Source organism: Cucumis melo, chromosome 1 (assembly GCF_025177605.1).
Source record: "Cucumis melo cultivar AY chromosome 1, USDA_Cmelo_AY_1.0, whole genome shotgun sequence".
NCBI lineage: Eukaryota > Viridiplantae > Streptophyta > Magnoliopsida > Cucurbitales > Cucurbitaceae > Cucumis > Cucumis melo.
Genome location: NC_066857.1, coordinates 22,493,147 through 22,516,112, shown reverse-complemented (window position 1 = coordinate 22,516,112; position 22,966 = coordinate 22,493,147). Strand labels below are relative to the sequence as shown.

Genomic DNA, 22,966 nt, shown 5'->3' with positions numbered 1-22,966 from the left:
ACGGAGGAGGCGGGCGGCTTGTGGATGACGACGGCAAAACGTGAACGCTAAGGCGAGGATGGAGACGGCTCGACTTCGGGTTTCGGTCGACGACGGAGACACTGGCGAACGGAACGAAATGGTGCAAGTGGAGGCGAGCGGCAACGACGCAAGGGTTAGGGTTAGGGTTTCTTTGTGTTAAGGAAGAAGATGAATAGTGTTTTCACACATCCCAAAGCTTAATTAATAAAAATAATTCCTTTTATTTTTTATTTTTCTCTTTTTCTCTATCCGAAAAATCTTCACACTCTCTCTTCATTTAAATCCTGCCAAATCTCCTCTTTAAACTCAAATTTCCCTCTCTCTCCAAACCAATCACCTTCCTTTCAAAAATAATTATCTTAACCTAATTATATTATCCACATAATATAATTATTTTAACTTACAAAATCAATTAATTATACAATCAAATATAATTAATTAAATTTTCTCAAATACAAACAATTAGATATTTTCCTAAAATATCTAATAAGTTTCAATAAAATTCAACAATTAAATAACACCTTAAATAAAAAAAATTTAACTTAAGGTAATTAAAAATAAATTTACCTTAAATTTGGGGCGTTACAATCTTCCTTCCTTTGAGAAACGTTTGTCCTTGAAAGTTCTAATGCTCGAACAGCTCATGGTACTGGGCTCTCATGTCATCCTTCCTCTCCCGTGTGGCCTCTTCAGCTTCGTGGTTTTGCCAAAGAACTTTGACCAGTGCAATCCCTCTATTACTGAGCATCTTGACCTCCCTTGCCAAAATCTCCATAAGTTGTTCCTCGTAGCTCAAGTTCTCATTAATTTGCAATGGCACAAAGTTAACTACATGCGTCAGATCTGCTACATACTTCCTTAACATAGAGACATGGAATACATCATGAACTGCAGAAAACACAAGAGGCAACACCAAACGGTAATCTACGGGGCCAATCCGCTCATATACCTCGAATGGTCCTACAAAAGGTGGACTTAGCTTCCCTTTATTCTCAAACTTCAGAACATCCCTCATAGGTGCTACCTTCAGAAAAACCATGTCTTCTACATCAAACTCGAGATCCTTACACCGTTCATTGGTATAACTCTTCAGTCTGCTCTGCGCTGTCAACATACAAGCTCTAATCTTTTGTATGGTTGCGTTGGTAGTCTGAACTAACTCAGGGCCTAACATTCTCTGCTCGCCAACCTCACTCCAACATACAGGAGATCTATAACACTTACCATACAGAGCCTCAAACGGTACCATGCCAATGGTAGCTTGATAACTGTTATTATAGGTGAACTCCATCAAGTGCAAATGAGAGTCCCAACTCCCTAAAAACTCTAGCACACAAGCTCGCAGCATATCTTCCAAAATCTGGTTCAACCTCTCTGTTTGATTATCAATCTGAGGATGAAAGGCTGTTCTAAAATCTAACCTCGTGCCCAATGCAAGCTGAAGTCCTTTCTAGAACTTTGATGTGAAACGAGCATCTTTGTCAGAAACGATAGATACAGGCACTCCATGCAGTCTTACTATCTCGGTCATATATAACTGCCTTCACTTACTGACAGTGTAAGTGGATTTCCCTAGAATAAAGTGAGTTGACTTCGTGAGCCTGTCCACAACAACCCAAATCACGGTATAGCCCTTTAGAGTCCTAGGTAGTCCTGTGATGAAGTCCATCGATACGCTCTCTCATTTCCACCATGGCACACTCAAGGGTTGCAACAAACCTGCTAGCTTTTATCTTGGTGCCTTCACCGCTTGGCATACCAAGCATGTACTAACAAAGTCTGCCACTTCTCTCTTCATATTTCTCTACCAATAGACACGCTTTAAGTCTTGGTACATCTTCGTACTTCTAGGATGCATAGAAAATGGAGAACTATAAGCCTCAGTCAAAAGCTCAGTCTTAACTGCACTATCTGCTGGGACGCACAAACGCCTCTCAAGCATAAGTCCACCATCAGAGGATATGGAGAACTCATTAGCTTGCTCTGCTTCTGCCAGGCAACACTTCTCCACCAAATATGGGTCATTTAGATGAGCGACAATAATCCTCTGCCCTAAGGTCGGCTCCACTAACAACTGAGCAACTGTGAAGTAACTTCTCTTACTGAAACTGCAATCTCAGCTCTCTCAACGTCTCTATGCAAAGGAGCTTGTTTAGTGATAAGTACTGCCGAATGTGACATCTTCCTACTAAGTGCATCAGCTACCACGTTCACCTTACCTGGGTGATACAGAATTTCGCAATCATAATCCTTTACCAACTCCAGCCATCTTCTCTGTCTCATGTTTAACTCCTTCTGGGTGAATAAGTACTTCAGGCTCTTATAGTCAGTGAAAATCTGTATCTTCTCACCATACAAGTAGTGTCTCCATATCTTCAGTGCAAAAATCACTGCTGCCAACTCTAGATCATCGGTAGGGTAGTTCTGCTCATGACTCTTCAGCTGACAAGAGGCACAAGCAACTACCTTACCTTGCTACATCAAGACAAAACCCAGTCCTTTCTTAGAGGCATCACTATATATCATGAAACGTCCAGATCCATCTGGCACTGTAAGGACTGGCGCCGTCATAAGCTTCTGCTTAAGCTCCTGGAAACTCCTCTCACACACTGGGCTCCAAACAAAAAGAGTCCTTTTCCTGGTCAACTGAGTCAAAAGACTGGCTATACGAGAGAAATCTTCCATGAACCTCTTGTAATAACCTGCTAAACCCATAAAACTACGAACTTTACTGACTGTGGATGGTCGAGGCCAACTAGAAACAACTTCAATCTTCACTAGGTCAACAGAGACTCCCTCACTGGATACGACGTGGCCAAGAAAAGACACCTTCTTCAACCAAAACTCACACTTAGAAAACTTAGCATATAGCTTATTGGCTCGAAGAGTCTCCAAAACCTTATCCAAATGCTCCTCATGTTTAGGCTCTGTCTTGGAGTAAACCAAGATGTCGTCAATGAAAACTATAACAAAAGTGTCTAAAAAGCCCTTAAATACACTATTCATCAAATCCATAAATACCGCAGGAGCATTGGTCAAGCCAAAAGACATTACAATAAACTTGTAATGTCCATATCTGAAACAGAAAGTAGTCTTAGGGATGTTACTGTCTCTAATCCTCAGCTGGTGATAGCCTGAACGTAATTCGATCTTGGAGAAAACAGTGGCTCCTTGCAGCTGAGCGAACAAGTCGTCAATCCTGGGCAATGGGTATCGATTCTTGACTGTCACCTTATTCAGCTCTCTGTAATCAATGCAAAGACGCATTGATCCATCCTTCTTCTTCACGAACAGTACTGGTGCTCCTCAAGGTGACACACTAGGTCGTATGAAACCCTTATCCAGTAACTTCTGCAACTGGACCTTCAACTCTTTCAGTTCCCCTAAGGCCATTCTATAAGGAGCTCTAGATATCGGAGCAATGCCTAGCTCCAACTCAATAGCAAAATCGATCTCCTTGGGAGGTCCGACTCCTGGAAGCTCATTAGGAAAAACGTTGGGGTATTCGCTCACCACCGACTCAAATGACATGGAAACTTCTGGCTCTCTAGTGTTCATTACGCTGGCCAAGATTCTCCAAGTACCCTGGCTAAGTAACTTACTGGCTTTCATAGCTGAGATGACCTTGGGCAGGACCACAATCCCTGCCCCCTTAAACTTGAAACTAGCTGCTGAAGGAGGGTTAAAAACTACCTCTTTACGGGAACAATCTATACTTACATGGTTGGCAGACAACCAATCCATGCCTAAAATTACATCAAAATCTCGCATGTCTAACACTAGCAAAGTTACATCTAACACATGGTTCACTATCTCTACTTGACATGCCTTTATCTTATCTTTAGATAACATGACTTCTCCCGTTGGAGTAGAAACAGATTGTATACTATCCAACGGTTCTACTTCTAAGCACATCTACCGAACAAAAGCTAAAGATATGAAGGAATGGGATGACCCAGAGTCAAACAATACAAATGCGAAGTGCCCCAAGATTGGGAGCGTACTTGTCATTACGGTACCAGCTTGTTCGGCCTCCTGACGAGTAGTGGCAAAAACTCTTCCCTACTGGGAAGTGGGAGTCTTGTTCGAAGTAGTCTTGAGCAGTTTCTGAGGACAAAAGTCAGTTGTATGCCCTAGTTGCCTGCACCTGAAACAAACTCCACTTTCTACCAAGGAACGACCTCTATGAGATCTTCCACAGCTACGACAAGCAAGTAGCTTTCTCAAAGTCCTTTCTGTAGCAGCAAGCTCCTGGTGGTGCCGTTGGAAAAGACCTCCTGACCTCAGGTTCCTTTGTGGCGCTACAGTAAGCTGCAACATAGCCTTCCTCTTCTGACCTGGGTTGACCCTTTTCCTGAAGCCTTGGACGGATTAGCTCTATTGTACAGGCTTATGTACAGTGCCAGGCGTAGTGCATCAGCATGGGTGGCTAATCTAAGGGCTCGAACGAAGCCCTGGAGGTTTAGCCTGAGACCTCTAACAAACTTTTTAATCTTGGCCCCCTCATCCTTTACTACCTCGAGAGTAAAACGGGATAGCATATCAAACTTTGCGTCATATTGCTCCACAGTCATGTCACCTTGCTCCAGGTTCATGAACTCTTGCTGCTTAGCATACCTTACGTTAGCAGAGAATAATTTGGCATAGAAGCACTCCTTAAACTGCTCCCAGGTTATCTTGCTGACATCACCACTTAGCATCCTCTCAGCAGTCTCCTACCAGGCGGTGTCTCTATCCTCTAAGAAGAAAACTGCACACTGAACCTTCTGGTCATCAAGGCACTTCATGTATCGGAAAAAGGTCCCTATAGAAGTCAACCACATATGGGCCTTGATGGGGTTATCCTGGACCCATCAAATGTTTTAGGATTGTAGTTCCTAAAGTCTCTCAGATGCTTGGCCCTTGCTGACAGTTGATCTGGCACGGATTGAGGTTCCACTGGGCTGAAGGAGGGGCAGTTGGGGTCTGCTAGGCAGCATGTAACGATGCTAAAGCATCCCTCAGCATATCCTAGTATCTCTTCTCTATTGCAGCGAGGTCTGGTTGAGTGATGGCTGCAATAGGGTTGGCAGCTTGTACGGCAGGCTGCTCTTCAGGCTGGGTATGTCCAACTCCTCTGCTTCCTCTACCACCTTTACGTGCACCTCTACCCGGTGGCGTTTTTCCTAAATTCCACCAGCAGAAGTTTTTACAAAACAGTCATAACATTCATACTTTATCTAGTTTAATTCAGGCAAGGTTATAAACATAGCATCATCTTAATAATAAAACATACCTGGCGAGTGACGAAGGACTGTATTAGCCATAAGGGTAAAACAAAACAAAGACCTACATTGTAAGTCAATCTACAAAGCCTAAAAACTTAGACTCTGATACCAACTGTAATAACCCAACTCCTTATACTAAGCCGAAGTCATTACTAATTTAAAAGATAACTAAAATTTCTTAATTTTTTTAAAAAAGGGAAAAATAAAAAAATAAAAAAAACCTCCAATACTTATTAAAGTCATAAACAAATGTATGTAAAAATTAAAATAAATAAAATCCTAAATCGGGCCCTATCTAGTTTTTAAAGAAAATAAATAAAATAAAATAAAGTAAAATAGAAGTGCATTAGATCGAATGACATAAAGCGAAAGCAAAATGATCCCTATGGCTCGCCACAGTCACTTCTTGTCAATCGCCAACTTCCCTCTACTCTTACTCTGCCTGAAAAATTAAACAAAAAGAGTGAGTACAAAAATATACTCAGTAAAGAACCCACTACTAGTCCCACTAGATGTCTGTTAACTTCCTATTAAAGTCCTGTAAAGTGGTATCCCTGAACTGGCACGTTCCCAAACACGTGCAAACTGTGATCCCATAGGAACATATCTGGTCCTCGATTAACCAAAAGGAACATCTAGGAAAAACTGGTCTTTAGTGTACCCGAAGGAAGCACTAAGACGATCGGGCTGTGAGTGACCCCATCGAATCACTCATAATCATGTCTATGTCAATGTCAATGTCCTAATGGACTGGTGATCCCGTCGGACTACACAGTCATAAAAGGTGGTGATCCCGAGGGACATCCATGTGGGTACGACTCTAATAGATGAAGCTAATAGTGCACCATATCCATAGCATATAACGTGTCATGACATTATCATAAACATGGCAGAACATAACAATCATAGCATACTTAAATAAATATCGTAAGGATAAGCATAACGCAGTCGTCTTCATCAACATATTACCAGTCCTAACATGACATCAGTCATCAACATCAATCATCAATACAATGTCAGTCATCATAAATAACATCGTGTTATGCAATTTAACTATTATCCATGCATAACCATACACACATGCGACCTCTTAATTTCAGTCAAAAAGTCTAGTAGTAGAATCTTTTACCTGGAGATTAGTTAAAACTGAAGGTAATCCTAATAGCAAGATCAAGCTTCCAAGAAATAATCCTAAGCAAAAAGGGTAAAATACTATGTTTAAATAATTTAACTCGTTGATTAAGGACCCAAAAATCCAGTTTATTTAACTTACACAAAAATCGAGGCCGAAATCGATTGGGACTTAGTTGGACAAATTCTCAGCTCAGTTTCCAGTTAAATCTAACCAATTTAATCCAACGTTCAAAATTTCATTAGTTAGAGTCCAAAAATCAATATTTGTTGGGCACTAACCAAAACCCAACACAAACTTTCCAAAAAAAAAAGGTGAAAAGGACCAAAATAGGCTAGGTGGCTCAAATGGCTTGGAAGACAAGGACTGACTCGACTAAGGCAAAGAGATCGACTCGGGTAGGGGGTCGACTTGGGAAGAACCGGCTGGGACGCTTCAGGGGAGCCACGGCTCGGACTTCGCACTGTGCTCGCGGCTCAGCTCAGGCACTGCAAGCTTTGATTACAGAAGTCACCTGCGGTGCGGGTTGGGTTCGGCTACGACGCGCTCAACTTCTGTGGGGATGCAATAGACCGACGATGACTATACGGCTTGCTACGATTGGCGTGGACGGCAGCTCTTCGAACACCGCAGCAATACTCACGACGGTGAGATAGAAATGGATGACTAAAGTGCTTGGTCGTTGGCTATCTTTGTCGACGCTTGACGGAAGAGGCAGACGGCTTGCGGATGACGACGGGGAAACGTGAACGCTAAGGCAAGGATGGAGATGGCTCGGCTTTGGGTTTCGGTCGACGACGGAGACACTGGCGAACGGAAGGGAATTGTGCGGGTGGAGGCGAGCGGCAGTGGCGGCGCAAGGGTTTTTAGGGTTAGGGTTTCTTTGTGTTGAGGAAGAAGATGAATATTGTTTTCACATATCCCAAAGCTTATTTAATAAAAATAATTCCTTTTATTTTTATTTTTCTCTTTTTCTCTTTCCCAAAAATCTTCACACTTTCTTTTCATTTAAATCCCACTAAATCTCCTCTTTAAACTCAAATTTTCCTCTCTCCAAACCAATCACCTTCCTTTAAAAAATAGTTATCTTAACCTAATTATATTATCCACATAATATAATTATTTTAACTTACAAAAAGTCAATTAATTATACAATCAAATATAATTAATTAAATTTTCTCAAATACAAACAATTAGATATTTTTACAAAATATCTAATAAGTTCCAATAAAATTCAACAATTAAATAACACCCAAAATAAAATAATAATAATAATAATAAACTTAAGGTAATTAAAAATAAATTTACCTTAAATTTGGGGCGTTACAATTATATTTTATTCAATTTACAAATATTTAAAAATTATTCATCTCCAATTTTTTTTTTGTTGGGTGTGAACATTTACAAACGTTGAATCTTCAATTTGTTAATTTAGGGTTTAAATTGATACAATTGCTAGTTTAGGTTAAATTGACCATATTTACTCTAATTGCTATTAATATTATTAATATGTGTTCATTTCAATATCAATGTAGTATAGAGAAAAATAGTAAACTAGGGACACTAAAATTGTCATTTCTTAACATTATATATTGTATAGTACAATTTTTGGATTTTGTTTTTAGTTGTGTATATGCAATGATCTTGACAACATACAATAGTTTGATTTTTTTTAAAAAAAAAAACATAGTATTTTTAAGGAAAAAATCGAAAATATGATTTTACTGACACTATTTATCAGCACTTGCATATTAACAATAGATCATACATTATCATCATCTTATTGGGTTTTTTCTATCTGCTTTGGAAACCAAAATTAAAAAAAAAAAAAAAAAACGAAATATGCAACAGGACAGTTAAAACAATTAATAATAACATATAACAATCCAATTTCATGCATAAATATAAGGTTAAATTTTGATAAATATAACAAAAACATCAAAATATTTACGGTTTGTGTAACAAAATCAAAAAGTCAATAAAGCCGATAAAATATTTTTATAAACTTCAAATTTGTCCTTGATATTGCGGACGATTTTTCACTTCTTTTTCTTCTTTGTCTTCTTTGCAATTTGTTCATCTTCTCTTCATATTATTAATTTATTCATATTATTACTTCTTCTTCATATTCCCACTTGTTCTTGTTCGTCATTTCTTCATTTCCTCCTTGAGAGTTTCTTCCTTTTTCATCATCTCTCATATATTTCCTCTTCCAGATCCAAACGATCGTGTACCAAGATCTAAACGATCTTGAACAAAAATCATTTAGATCTTGGTACACGATCATTTAGCTCTTGTGCATGATCGTGTACCAAATTTAAATTATATTATACATGATCTTGTAGTAAATATAAACGATCTTAGTTCACGATCTTGGTCCAATATCTGAATGATCGTGTCCCAAGCTTTTCACTTGTGTGTGTGGCCGATTAATCGTGGAGTATTTTTTGTATTTTAAATTGTAAGCCCACTACAAGAAATATTATATACGATAGATAACGAAAAACGCTATAATAATAGACTTTTTATTATCTTTTTCAAAAATCATGACAGCCCATGAATAATCTATGGCTTTTTATAGCGTTTTTCTAAAATTATAATGAGTTCTATTACAGAGTCTGAGGATATAGCTTATATATATTGTTATAAAAACATTTGATAGCCTTTTTCATTAGAGCTATAATAAGTTTATATAGCTTAAATAATGTGCTATCTCTAACATATAACTCTTTTTTCAACGCTATGATATAGTATTTATATTTGTAATATTAAACTATACATATGTAATATTAAGCTATAATAAAGGATTTTTTCAAAAATATAACAAAGCGAGAAAATATATTTACATTGTATAGAACAATTCCGAAAATGCAAGAAACCCACAGGCCCACAATGGAAAATACAAAAAATGCCCCAGTCAACACGCGATTAATTAGTCACTCGTGCGCGTAATATATTTGGTACACGATCTTGTACCAAGATTTTTTAGATTTGACTACACAATTGTTTTGATTTGGCTACCCATATCTAAACGATTTTTTTTCAAGATTCTTTAGTATACGATCGTTTACATTTGGTTGTTTACATTTGGCTACCCAAATCTAAATGATTTTTTTAAAAGATTCTTTTCTACACGATCGTTTAGATTTGATTACATGATCGTTTAGATTTATGAAATACGATTGTTTAGATTTGGCTACCAAATCTAAATGATTTGTTTTTGTGATTTTTTGGTACACAATCGTTTTAGATTTGTTTTCGAGATTTTTGGTACAATCGTTTAGATTTGGTTAGCGATCATGTTTTGAGCTCAAATGATTTTTTTCAAGATCTTTTATATTTGCTACACAATCTTGAACGAAATAACACTTTGAAAAAAAAAATAATACAAGATCAATAATTGACTTACGAAAAAGATAATTATTTCAAAAAATAAAAAAGAAAAATGGCAGAAGAAAAAGAGAAGAAAGACGATGGAAAGAAAAAAACTTATAGAAGATGAGAGAAGAAAGACGATGAAAAGGAATGACAAACCTAGAATATTTAAAAAAATGGCCAACTTCATGGGCATTTTAATTTTGTTATACGGACCATAAATATTTTGCCAGTTTGTTATATTTATGAAAATTAACCCTTTAATAATTTTATTTAATCCTTTCCAATTTTTATAATAATTAGAATAACCTTTTGATTGCATCTCATTTTTGGCTCTATTAATCTTTCTATAGCTTTAACTCATGGCTATGAAAGAGGTAACTTTTCTCTCAAAAATAATTTTTGAATTAATTAGCTTTTAGTATATTTTAGTCAAGTACTCAACTTTAGTTTAATATACACACATAAATGATGGAACAAAAACATCAGAGATGGCATGCACAGCGGAAGATTTAGATCATGCTTTACTCTATATGCATCTAAACGATTTAAAAATTAGCATGCAACTACTACAAGATAGACCTAAACAAAGAGAATAAAAGGTAAACGATGAGCTTACCTTTGTAGTTCACAACTTCTTCTTCATTCCAAAAAAAATCTCTGCTTGAAGATCACAAGCAACGGACAACCATTAAGTTGACCTATTAATCTCAGGAACAAGAACCGAGTTGTGGGACTCGTTTTTGTGAAGGAAATCGTTTAGAGAGTAAGGGTGGAGGTAGGTGTATCTAGGTAATTTTTTGAGAAAACATCAACCTCTTCTCATTCTGTAATGAGAAGTTTATATATAAAATTTACATGCAAATTGCATGTAAATTACTTCATATAATCCCAACACCTAATTAATCCATTATGTATTTAATGGAATTAGTGGCTTCTAATTCACAATAAGCTGCCACATTTCCCAGTAACTTTTAGTTAATTAAGAAATTAGTCAAAGGGGCAATTTGGTCATTTGACCAATTAAGTCAAAGTCAAACTTTGACTTTTCAAAGTCAAAAGTCAACTTTTTGACTTTTTGCTATTTTATCCGTCTTTACTAATTCTAACCTCCCGAGTATTAATCCGTATTCATTTTTCTCAAATTCAAATCATATTTTAATATAAATATCGGTCAAAGTTTTGTTTTTCAAAGTCAAAAGTCAAGATGTTGACTTTTACAACTACCATTTACATAGGATGCCCCCACTCCCATGTCTAAGGATACTACCAAATGAACAGAAGTTCATAGTTAGCTTAGGATTAAGATCAAGTTACCTAGGTCATCATAATTGAAATAGTCAGTTTATATAGTTTACAACATTATAACTAAAAGTGACTATTTCGCGGTTCCAGTCTTATGCAAACCATTTACATAGGATGGCCCCACTCCCATGTCTCTACATGAACAATTTAGGATTACATCATTTGTACTAATTACGGAGCGAGCGGAATCCATAGTGTTTTTCCAGAATAAGGCGCCCAACCTTATTCATACACTATAGACTATTTAGGCTATTAACTCGAACTTAATCCATATTTATGTCTCTACATAAAGTTCAAGTGTATTGACAAACTCAGTAAAATAGCCTCGGGATCTTAATTTATTGATTTTAAGATTATAGCATTCAATAATAAATTTTATTGAATCAAATAACAAAGTACGAGTTTTAGGACATAAATTCCAACAAACTCCCACTTGGACTAAAACTCCAAGTAAGTTAGAATTTTATAATGAGAGAAGAGTATATATATGAGTACAATAAACATATATATAAATTAAGGCATAATCCCAATAAGTCTCCCACTTGTCCTAGTTTACAAACCACGTAGACTTAAACCATATAGGTGTCTCTCAAACACTTTAGCCGTGAGAGATTTTGTAAATGGATCGGCCATGTTTTGCTCGAAGGAGATTTTTGTTCCTGTAACATCTCCTTGATGTACGATTTCCCTGATAAGATGGTACTTTCGTTCAATGTGCTTTCCTCGTTTATGACTTCTAGGTTCTCGTGAATTTGCAACTACACGACTGTTGTCACAGTATAAGGTGATTGACAGATGCATATTTGGAACAATTTCCAAATTTGTTAAGAACTTTTTAAGCCATACTGCTTCCTTTGCTGCTTCATAGGCATTTACATATTCAGCTTTCATAGTGAAGTCGGTAATACAAGATTGTTTTATGCTTCTCCACATTACTGCTCCTCCATTTAGAGTGAAAACTGATTCGATGTAGACTTTCTAGCATCTTTATCAGTTTGAAAATCGGAGTCAGTGTATCCAGTAAGGATCAGATCCTCAGAACCATACACAAGCATGTAGTCTTTTGTTCTTCTAATATATTTTAGAATATTCTTAACGGTTGTCCAATTATCACGTCTAGGATTGGACTGATATCTACTAACTATCCCTACTGAATAGCAAATGTCAGGTCTAGTACTTAACATTGTATACATCAGGCTCCCAACAGCAGAAGCATAGGGAATGTTACTCATATCCTCAACTTCTTGAGGTGTCTTCGGACATTGTTCTTTTGATAAATGAATTTCATAACAATATCGCAACAGAATTTTTTTGGAATTATGCATCTTATATCTTGACAAATGTTTGTCTATATAAGATGTTTGAGACATGGCTAGTGTTTTGTTCTTTCGGTTCTGAACTATTTGGATACCAAGAACGTATTGAGCATTTCTCAAATCTTTCATTTGGAATTGCGTAGCTAGCCATTTCTTAATATCAGTTAGATGACCTATATCATTCCCAATGAGTAGAATGTCATCTATATACAGAACTAAGAATGTTACAGTAGAATTGATGATCCTTTTGTAAACACAAGGTTCATCAACATTTTGTTCAAAACCTTGATCGCAGTATTAAACCTTATATTTCAAGATCTAGATGCTTGTTTTAATCCATATATGGATTTTTGAAGCCTACAGACTTTTTGTTCTTGACCCTTTTGTGTAAACCCCTCTGGTTGGACCATATAGATACTCTCCACAAGATTTCCGTTCAAAAAGGCTGTATTGACATCCATCTGCCAAATTTCATAATCATAAAAAGTGGCAATGGGTAAGAGTATTCTAATCGATTTTAGCATGGAAACAGGAGAGAAAGTTTCTTCAGTTTCTTCATAATCTATTCCCTCCTTTTGTGTATAACCTTTTGCCACTAATCGAGTTTTAAAAGTCTGTACTTTACCAGCTTCGTCTCGTTTTCTCTTGTAGATCCATTTACAACCAATAGGTTTTACATCATTTGGTTGATTTACTAGAGTCCAGACAGAATTGGAATACATGGATTCCATTTTGAGGTCTATGGCTTTGATCCATTGATCACAGTCCACATCATTCATCTCCTGTTTATAGGTCAATAGATCCTCTATCTCATCATCAGGTATGAAGTTTATAGGTCGTACAACCCTGCCACTACGTTGAGGTTCTCCCAACTCTTGAGAATGATGTGTTTGACCAATATTCATAGTTTTATCAACTACTTTATTGGATGAACTAGGTCTATCTGTAGTATTTTTGGAAATTTCTTCTAATACTAGTTTACTGCAAATTTGATGATTTCTTATGTGGTCTTCCTCTAAGTATGTAGCATTTGTCGATACAAATACTTTATTTTCTTAAGAGTCATAAAATAAGCCACCTCTTGATTCTTTTGGATAACCTAAAAATAGGCATAATTTTGAACGACATTCCAACCTTTTAGGATTTTGCACCAACACGTGTGCTGGACATCCCCAAATCCTAAAGTGATGTAAACTACCTTTACGCCCTTTCCATAGCTCATAAGGTGTTTCAGAAACACTTTTAGAGGGAACGTTGTTTAAAATATAGATATTTGTTTCTAAAGCATATCCCCAAAAAGAATCCAGCAACTGAGCAAAACTCATCATAGAGCGAACCATGTCTAACAAAGTTCGATTTCTTCTTTCTGATACACAGTTTTGCTGAGGCGTACTAGGTGCAGAGAGTTGTGATTAGATTTCATATTCTATCAAATAGTCTTGGAAGCGCAAGTCCATATACTCTCCACCTCGATCTGATTGAAGTGTCTTTATTGTTTTACCTGATTCATTTTCAACTTCAGCCTTATATTCTTTAAACTTTTCAAAAGAATCAGACTTGTTCTGAATTAGGTAAACATGACCATACCTTGAATAATCATCAATAAAACTGATGAAATATTTGTATCCTTCCCGAGCTTTGACATTAATTGGTCCACAAAGGTCTAAATGTACGAGCTCTAAAGGTGTTTTGGCTCTAAGACTTTTTCCAGTAAAAGATCTTTTGGTCATTTTTCCTTCAAGACAAGAATCACATGGAGGTAAAGAGTTATCTTCTAACTGACTTAGAAGTCCACTTTTAACCAATCTCTCAATTCTATTGACATTTATGTGACCAAGTCTTAAGTGCCATAAGAAGACACTGGAAGAAATTTTTTATCTTTTATTATGAGTTTCAGCTGTTCTAAACATTTCAGTATTTAAGACAAAATTTGCTCGTGTTGCTCTTAACTTATATAAGTTGTTTTCAAGTATAGCAGAACAAACATGAATACCTTTTCGGAAAATGAATGCTTCATTAATTTCAAAAAATATTATGTACATATGTTCTAACATACAAGAGATAGATATCAAATTTCTTTTCATTTGAGGTGCATACAAGACATTCTTGAGTATGATATATCTATCATTAAAAAACAACTTCAAATCTCCCACTGCTTTAGCTGAGACCATTTCTTCAGTTCCAACTTTGAGAGTGATCTTGCCCTCAGAAAGCCTTTTCCAAGAACTATTTTCATGAAATGAGAAACAAATATGATTAATGGCTCCTGAATCTAATATCCAGGTAGAATTTTCGTTTTCCACTAAACATGTTTCAAGAACAAGTAAATGATATTTACCTTGTGCTTCTTTGTCTACTTTTTTCTAAGCAAGGTATTTTTAGCAGTTTCTCAACCAATGCCCATTTTCACCACAGTGGTAACACTTACCTTTTTCTGTAGTCTTCTTTTCCTTATTCTGTTTGGGAGTCTTCCCCTTTCCCTTCTTTTCTATCTTACGATTGGGTTTTGAGGGTCCAACTTTAGATTTAGAGGACGATCCTCTTTTGAATTTTCTTTTTGTAGTAGAAACATTTGCTTATACTTCTTTTCCTTTACCTTTGGTAAGATTCTGGAAACGCTGGAGCTCATTTAGAAGGATGGTCAGGTTAAACTCTATCTTGTTCAGGGACACATTTGTTTGAAATGGTATGAAGCTCTTCAGAAGAGACTTTAAGATAAAGCTAACCTAATTAGCCTCATCGATGGCACCACCATTTACCTCAGCAATATTGAAGTGCATCATCATGTCCAGGACATGTTCTCTAACAGAGGTCCCCTCCTTCATTTGCTTAGTGTAAATGTATTTAATTTCCTTGTGTCTTAGAGACCATTCTGGTTGCCCAAACATTCCTTTTAATGAATCCATTATCTCTTTAGCCGTGGCTAAGGATTCATGTTTCTTTGCTAAAACATCAGACATGCTAGCAAGATGTAGACACGGGCTTTCTCATTTGCTTTTGTCCATCGATCATATGCTTCTCGACTAGTTCGGTTTGCATTTAGGTAGGGTTTGAGGACATTTCTCAGTTAAGGCAAATCTTAAATCATCAACCACTAGTATTGTGTAAAGATTTGATTTCCATGCCACATAGTTATCCTCGTTAAGTTTTTCGGAAGCTAACAATTGACTTATCGAGCTATTCATGCTGAAAAACAAACATACTTTGTTTAGAAACTATAATCTAAATAAACCAATCTTTTTAAGTAAAACTTAATAAAGTACCCATCTTTTTTATGTTTTGCAACGATAATTCAAAGGTTCAGAATAACCTCTACCGAAGGGTAACCGATTACTCATCCTTTGAATCAAGACGATCTTGACCAAATGCTAACTCACAAATATCTTATATTTACTTAGCATTTAGTTACCGTTATTTCGATCAAGAATATACTAACTATTTTAGTAATTCTTGTAAGTGTAACCCTCCATTTTCGGTCCTTAGAGATTAGAATCATTATGCTCCCGAAAGTGGAAAGACAATATGAAAACTTATCTAAGAGACCCTATCCAAAATATGGAGTTCGTGGTGTTTCGAATCCTATAATACAGCCCTCCGAAAGGTACGTCGCTCAAGGGCGGACAAGCAGGCGCATTATAGGAATCTCATGGTGCGACCCAATGGAAGAGACCGTGGGATGTATTGTCATATATCCCTCACCCACTTACTATGAACTACTTCCCCCATTCACCTTGTTCATAGCTCATGTAAACACTCTCTGAAGGGAGTTCACTCCTATGCACGACCCAAAACCCTGCATGAACCTCATGTTGTGAACTCTTGAGGACGCTAGAGCTAAAAGTACAATACTTTTCTCCAGCTGAAGTGTTCTATAATTATTTTTGGTAAATTATTCAGGATTTTATTTAGGCTAACTTAAACAAATCCTAAATCTAGGTAAAACATCCAAGCATAACATTTATACTGGATTTAACCTACGATGTCTAGGTGATAAACCAATTTTATTACCTTACATCTATCACGCATGCTCATAAAATTAGGTTAACTAGGCTCAAGAACTAATTACGATCTCCAAGCAGGAGGTGTTTCGTAAACCGTCAACTTAAAACCCTCAACTCCTTAGTCATCTTATCTGACTTGTTGACAAGATCGAATCAGGTGTGCCTCTTGTAACCTAATTTTACAAGATATCGACCTAAATCTAATTTTGGAAGATGTGGAATTAACCTAAGTGAGCATACACCTTATCGTTATTATAGATTTTAAAATCTAATTTATTTTATAACACTTATAAAACTCTTAGATAAACCTATAACATTCATCTAGGAAAAATAGCAATTAATATTGTATTTTTGATTTATTTAACTTTAAATAAATCAATAATCGATTAATTTTGTTAAATCATATTTAATAAAATTAATTCAATTACTCTTTAAATTAATCATATTAATTTAAATTTTAACAATTAATTAATCATATTAATTAATTTTCATATTAATTTCTCAACATGCCTGAACGTGTTAACCTATGGTGGGATTTTAAAACTATATGTCATACAATATGCACATACAATTTTAGTAATAATTAAAAATCATAAATTACATGCAAGATTTAAAATACCCTAAAATGGATTGATTTTGGCTCTCTAAATTAAGTTAAAACTAGATTATTACAATAATAATTTGATGGAGTACAATAACCGTTTGATATTCTTTACACGATCGTTGAGCAGGAAGATGGTATTCATGGGCATAAGCCATGCGCATACCATATGCGATCGCTGAGCATGTAAACGATCGTTGAACGACAGGGTTTTAGGTGAGCGATCGTTTACAAAGGTAAACGATCGTTTATAGGTGCCAGCGACACGCGTACCATACGCGATCGCTGAACATGTAAATGATCGTTTAAGTGCTAGCATTACGCGTACCTTACGCGATCGCCAAGCGGATGAGCAATCATTTATAAGGTAAACTATCGTTTATAGGTGCCAGCGATACGCGTACCTCACGCGATCGCTTAGCATGTAAACGATCGTTTAAGCGTTAGCGTTACGTATACCTTACGCGATCGCCTAGCTGGTAAACGATCATTTAAGCGCTAGCAATACACGTACCTTATGCGATCACTTGGCAGATAAACGATCAATTCTTATGCAAACGATACGTATACCATACGCGATCGTTTAACAAGTAAACGATGGAGTCTTATTCAAATGATACACGTACCATACGCGATCGCTTAGCTGATAAGAGCGACGTTTATTGGCACAAGCGATACAAATACCATACACGATCTTTGAGAGGGTGAACGATAGGCCTGAAACAGCTCCTTCCCGGGTCTGAGCTTAAAAATAGCACTTCTTCTTCCCGAATGAAGTATTTACAGCCTAAATCAAACTCTAATGAATCCAATAAATTATAGACTCTTTGCAAAAATATAAATTAAGCCACAACAAGGGCTAATTACAATAATTAATGCAAACTAACAACTTAATTTAGAGCCAAATCCAAAACTAATCCATTTTAGTTCAACCATAGCAATTTATCCTATAAACTGTAAGAACCCACCATATGCATATGAGTAAAACTAAGCATGCTCTGATACCATATGGTAGAACAAAAACATCAGAGATGGCATGCACAACGGAAGATTTAGATCGTGCTTTACTCTATATGCATCTAAATGATTTAGAAATTAACATGCAATTACTACACGATAGACTTAAACGAAGAGAATAAAAGGTAAACGATGAGCTTACCTTTGTAGTTCACAACTTATTCTTCGTTCCAAAAAAATTCTCTGCCTGAAGATCACGAGCAACGGACAACCACTAAGTTGACCTACTAATCTCAAGAACAAAAACCGAGTTGTGGGACTCGTTTTTATGAAGGAAATCGTTTAGAGAGAAAGGGTAGAGGTAGGTGTATCGTTTAGGTAATTTTTTTAGAAAACATCAACCTCTTCTCATTCTGTAATGAGAAGTTTATATATAAAATTTATATGCAAATTGCATGTAAATTATTTCATGTAATCTCAACACCTAATTAATCCATTAAGTATTTAATGGAATTAGTGGCTTCTAATTCACAATAAACTGCCACATTTCCCAGTAACTTTTAGTTAATTAAGAAATTAGTTAAAGGGACAATTTGGTCATTTAACCAATTAAGTCAAAGTCAAACTTTGACTTTTCAAAGTCGAAAGTCAACTTTTTGACTTTTTGATATTTTACCCATCTTGACTAATTCTGACCTCCCGAGTATGAATCCGCATTCATTTTTCTAAAATTCAAACCATATTTGAATATAATTATCGATCAAAGTTTTGTTTTTCAAAGTCAAAAGTCAACATGTTGACTTTTACAACTTTGAATGTTTCAAAACTTTCCAATTCATATTTATTGAAATCATATATAAACACAAAGCTTAATGTTTATATCTATCGACTTATATCTTATATACTTGTCGGTTTCTCTCTCTTTTCCTAATTCGAATAATTAGAATTATTCCAACATATTGTTCTTAGTTGAATCCATATGAACTAGTAGGGGAACCTAATGGACCTATAGATCATGGGCTCCAACGATTCGAGATTAACTGGCTAAACTCTTTTAGACTAAGCTTAATCAACATTCGTTAACTAATGAGTCATTCCACTAAAGGCTTATAGTTGCACTCCCCTTACTATAGATATATTTCTGTCCACCTGATATAACCATGATGAGTAAGTTGATCTTTCACAGGTTGTTCGTAATCTTGGTTGGGTCAAAATACCATTTTACCCCCGAGATTACATCTTGCTCCTTAAGACCCACTGATCCACTATTGAACAATTGGTTTAAGGTCCAACCTGTAAACCTAAATCCTTCTCGGGCCAATGAAAAGGTGAGGCCCCTTGTTCAAGACTTTGATTTAGTCCTGAAGGGAACAACCTATCTACTATCCCAGAAGTGGGTAGAAGTGAATTCCGTCTTGCACCCTATTTCCCTAGCTATCCATTCAGTTTTATCCCTGAAATGAGAGGCTTATTGGACCAGCGACGATGAGCTGCCCTCACCTATGCAGATCTAATGATACTACCGAATGAACAGAAGTTCATAGTTAGCTCAGGATTAAGATCAAGTTACCTAGGTCATTATAATTGAAATAGCCAGTGTATATAGTTTACGACGTTATAACTAAAAGTGACTATTTCGCGGTTCCAGTCTTATGCAGACCATTTACATAGGGTGCCCCTACTCCGATGTCTCTACATGAACGATTCAGGATTACATCGTTTGTACTAACTACGGAGCGGGTCCCATCCATAGTGTTTTTCCTGAATAAGGCGCCCAACCTTATTCATACACTATAGACTATTTGGGCTATTACCTCAAATTTAATCCATGTTTATGTCTCTATATAAAGTTCAAGTGTATTGACAAACTCAGTAAAATAGTCTCGGAACCTTAATTTATTGATTTTAAGATTATAACATTCAATAATAAATTTTATTGAATCAAATGACAAAGTGCGAGTTTTAGGACATAAATTCCAACAATAAATACTTCACAGTACAACGAATACTAATAACCTCTATTTATACTCTATTAAAATTATAAAATAAAGTATTCAATTATTTACTTAAATAAAGTTGTGGTCTAAATGATATAAAAGTAAATAAAGTATTTAATAAATGTTCCAACAACACACGTACCTTCAAAATATAAACAAAATTCACCATAAGTGTTCAAGATTATATTATAGGTATGAGCTAACTATCTTTGTTGGTTCCTATTTCCTCTGGTTAAGACACCATTTCATTTATTGTAGTTTGAAGTTAGCTTTAGTGAAAAGTTTAGGAGATTGTTTATTCAGGGGAGTAAGTTTAGGATGTGAGAGGAGGAATATACTTCTAATCAAATTTATGTTTTAGAGGCTTTAACGATGGACAAGGGTTGGATGCAACTTGGGAATAAGTTTTCCATTGAGTATAGAGAGGGAGTGGCCCAATTTTTAGATGTTGTCAAGTTTCACATTGATGTCTACAAACGAATAAGGTGTCCATGCAAAAGTTGTATGAACTTAAATTAGAACTCATTAGAGGGTGTGGAACTATATCTACTTACTATTCGAATATTCCCCTACTATACAAAATGGGTGTATCATGGAGAGTTAGTTAGCTTTAATAGAGGTACAGAAAACTTTGATGAAGAAACTAGTAGTAACCCTTTTGATGAAGGAACTAGTAGTAGCCACTTTCATGAAGAAGATGATATGTTTGGTATGTTGAATGATTTACATGTCCCAATTAAACAGGACGAGGAAATAGAGGAAGGTTGTTTGGAGGATAAAAGGCAGAGGAATATTGGGATAAATATAGAACAAAATACACCAAACATATTTAAGGACTTATTGAATGAAGCACGTAATGAATTGTACCCCGATTGTTATGAATTTTCCTCCTTGAATTTTTGGTTAAGTTGATGCACACCAAGGTTCTAAAGGTTGGAGTAACAAGTCCTTCGACATGTTGTTAGAACTCTTAAGAGCAACATTTCCAATGTGTAGTAGTATTGTCCCTAGTTCATTTTATGAAGGCAAACAAAAACTTTGTGACTTGGGCTTGGGATATGAGACTAGCATGCATGCAACTACGACTGTGTATTATACTGGAAAGAGTTTGTCGATTTGTAACATTGTCCTACATATGGCAAGGCTCGATACAAGGTTAATCGTAACAGAGAAATTTTTTTGCATAAGGTATTGTGCCACTTTCCATTGATACCGAGATTATAGTGCTTGTTTGTGACGTAGGAAGAGTCCACTAACTCGATCGCATAGGGATAAACGAGTTGAAACAGATGATGTGTTGAGACATCCAGCTGATGCAGAGGGATGCAACCGATAATTCTTGCGACACAGGCATATCAAATATTTTACCTAGATGACCTAAAATATGGTAGTAATTGGAAAGTTGTCCAAGTGGTTCATAATAAGTGTATATGGGACGTGCTCAAAGTGGACGATGTTTAAAATGAGTAATTGAATGTATACGAAATCGTTATCGGGCATCGAGTGGATGAACACATCGAGGATGACACTTTGTGTAGGACTGACGTTGATCCCACAATCGTTGAAAGATCGATTGAGCGTCATGTCGCTGACGACTTGGTAGACAATGGGGATGAACAATTGTCTCATCAAAGCGGAACAAACGATGACAAATGATAGTGACAAACCACATACCCACATATTTACTTAGTTTATATTTCGAATCTGATTATGTGTTCGTATTTGCTTAATGAATGTTTGTTTCTATGTCCATAGGCACTATATCATCATTCTCATGCAGTTTCAACGAGACAGATGCAATGTTCCTCGAGTGCACCGAGGATCTAAATAACCCTGTGGGAGGGTCGTCATCAGTAGGCGACAATTTGGGTGAGTCTAATGGTACGTTAACTTGCAATTATTTGAACTTATTTCTCACATTAACTTATTTTAATTTATTCAGCAAGTACTACTCAACTATCTTCGACTCCTACAATATGTGTGCAGTCTCGACTCCTAGAGTTGGAGCTTGTGTTCACGCCAATTTAAGGATTCTGATGTTGTTAGCCCCTGGCATGGAGAAGCCTCTTTCGCCACACGCTATTCGATTCAGCCAGGCGATAGGCATGTGTGTATGGAACACAATTTCGTCCACTGCCTTAGGTGGACGAACGAAGGAAGAGAATACATCGAGGTTGTCAAGGGCGACCTACAGGTATGTCCACTACACACTTCTGTTTTCATTTGAAACATGTTTAAGTTAACCAAACTAATGTGTTGTTTTTTGTAATGTGTAATATTTTTTTGTGCTTGATTTCAACGATCAAGTAATGAATAGGTTCGTTGAGCATCAAATGCTTAGTACTTTTAAAGAGCTCAGGGACAACTGTCACAGGCACTTTAAAAAGCATAGCGACTCTGAGGAAGCACATGCCATAACCCACCACACATATTGTTGGGATGTATGGAGGATTGGCACTTCCTGTAACACCCCAAATTTTTTAGGTAAATTTCTTGACACTTATACTAATTTTTTAGGATTTAAAAAATTTTGGGTGTTAAATTAAGTAGGTTTAGATGAGAAAAGAAAAAGAAAAAGAACGGTATAAAGTTTTAATAATATGATATAATATAAAATAATATAATAATAATATAATATAAAATTTATTATATTATTATTATTATTATTATTATTATTATTTAATATATATTTTTTTCAAACCTAATTTCTCTTCTCTCTCGCGTACCGCACAACCCCCCACGATTTCTTCTTCTTCTTCTTCACGCCAACCACCGCCTCCAATCTTGTCTCCTCTTTCACCGTCCACACAAGCCACCACGATCGCATCTGCCTTCAGTCTCTGTCGCACGTTGAAGCCCACCTTAGCGTCGTCGTCTGGCACCATTCATAGGAGCCCAGTCGTCCCCGCAAACCGACGACTCTCTCCCTCTCCTTCTCACTCGTCTCATTGATCGTCGGCTGTCTCTGCCCTCAGCCGAGCATCGTCGACCGCC

General features: G+C 36.3%; 1 protein-coding gene across 1 annotated transcript; it reads right to left on the bottom strand.

Moving 5' to 3' along the window:
- Positions 1-646: 646 nt before the first annotated feature.
- On the bottom strand, positions 647-2,304 carry LOC103489788 (uncharacterized). The gene is made up of 3 exons (XM_008449095.1): positions 2,125-2,304; positions 1,901-2,023; positions 647-1,045 (listed from the first exon to the last, which is right to left on the bottom strand). Exons 1-3 carry the CDS (start codon positions 2,302-2,304, stop codon positions 647-649), a joined length of 702 nt encoding a protein of 233 aa, XP_008447317.1.
- Positions 2,305-22,966: the final 20,662 nt, after the last annotated feature.

Coding starts and splice junctions, on each gene's coding strand:
- LOC103489788 (XM_008449095.1), bottom strand. CDS start 2,304: ATGAGACAGAGAAGATGGCTGGAGTTGGTAAAGGATTATGATTGCGAA. Junction 2,024..2,124: donor GAGCTGAGATTGCAGTTTCA/GTAAGAGAAGTT, acceptor TTGGTGGAGAAG/TGTTGCCTGGCAGAAGCAGA. Junction 1,046..1,900: donor AGACTGAGCTTTTGACTGAG/GCTTATAGTTCT, acceptor GTTTTTCTGAAG/GTAGCACCTATGAGGGATGT.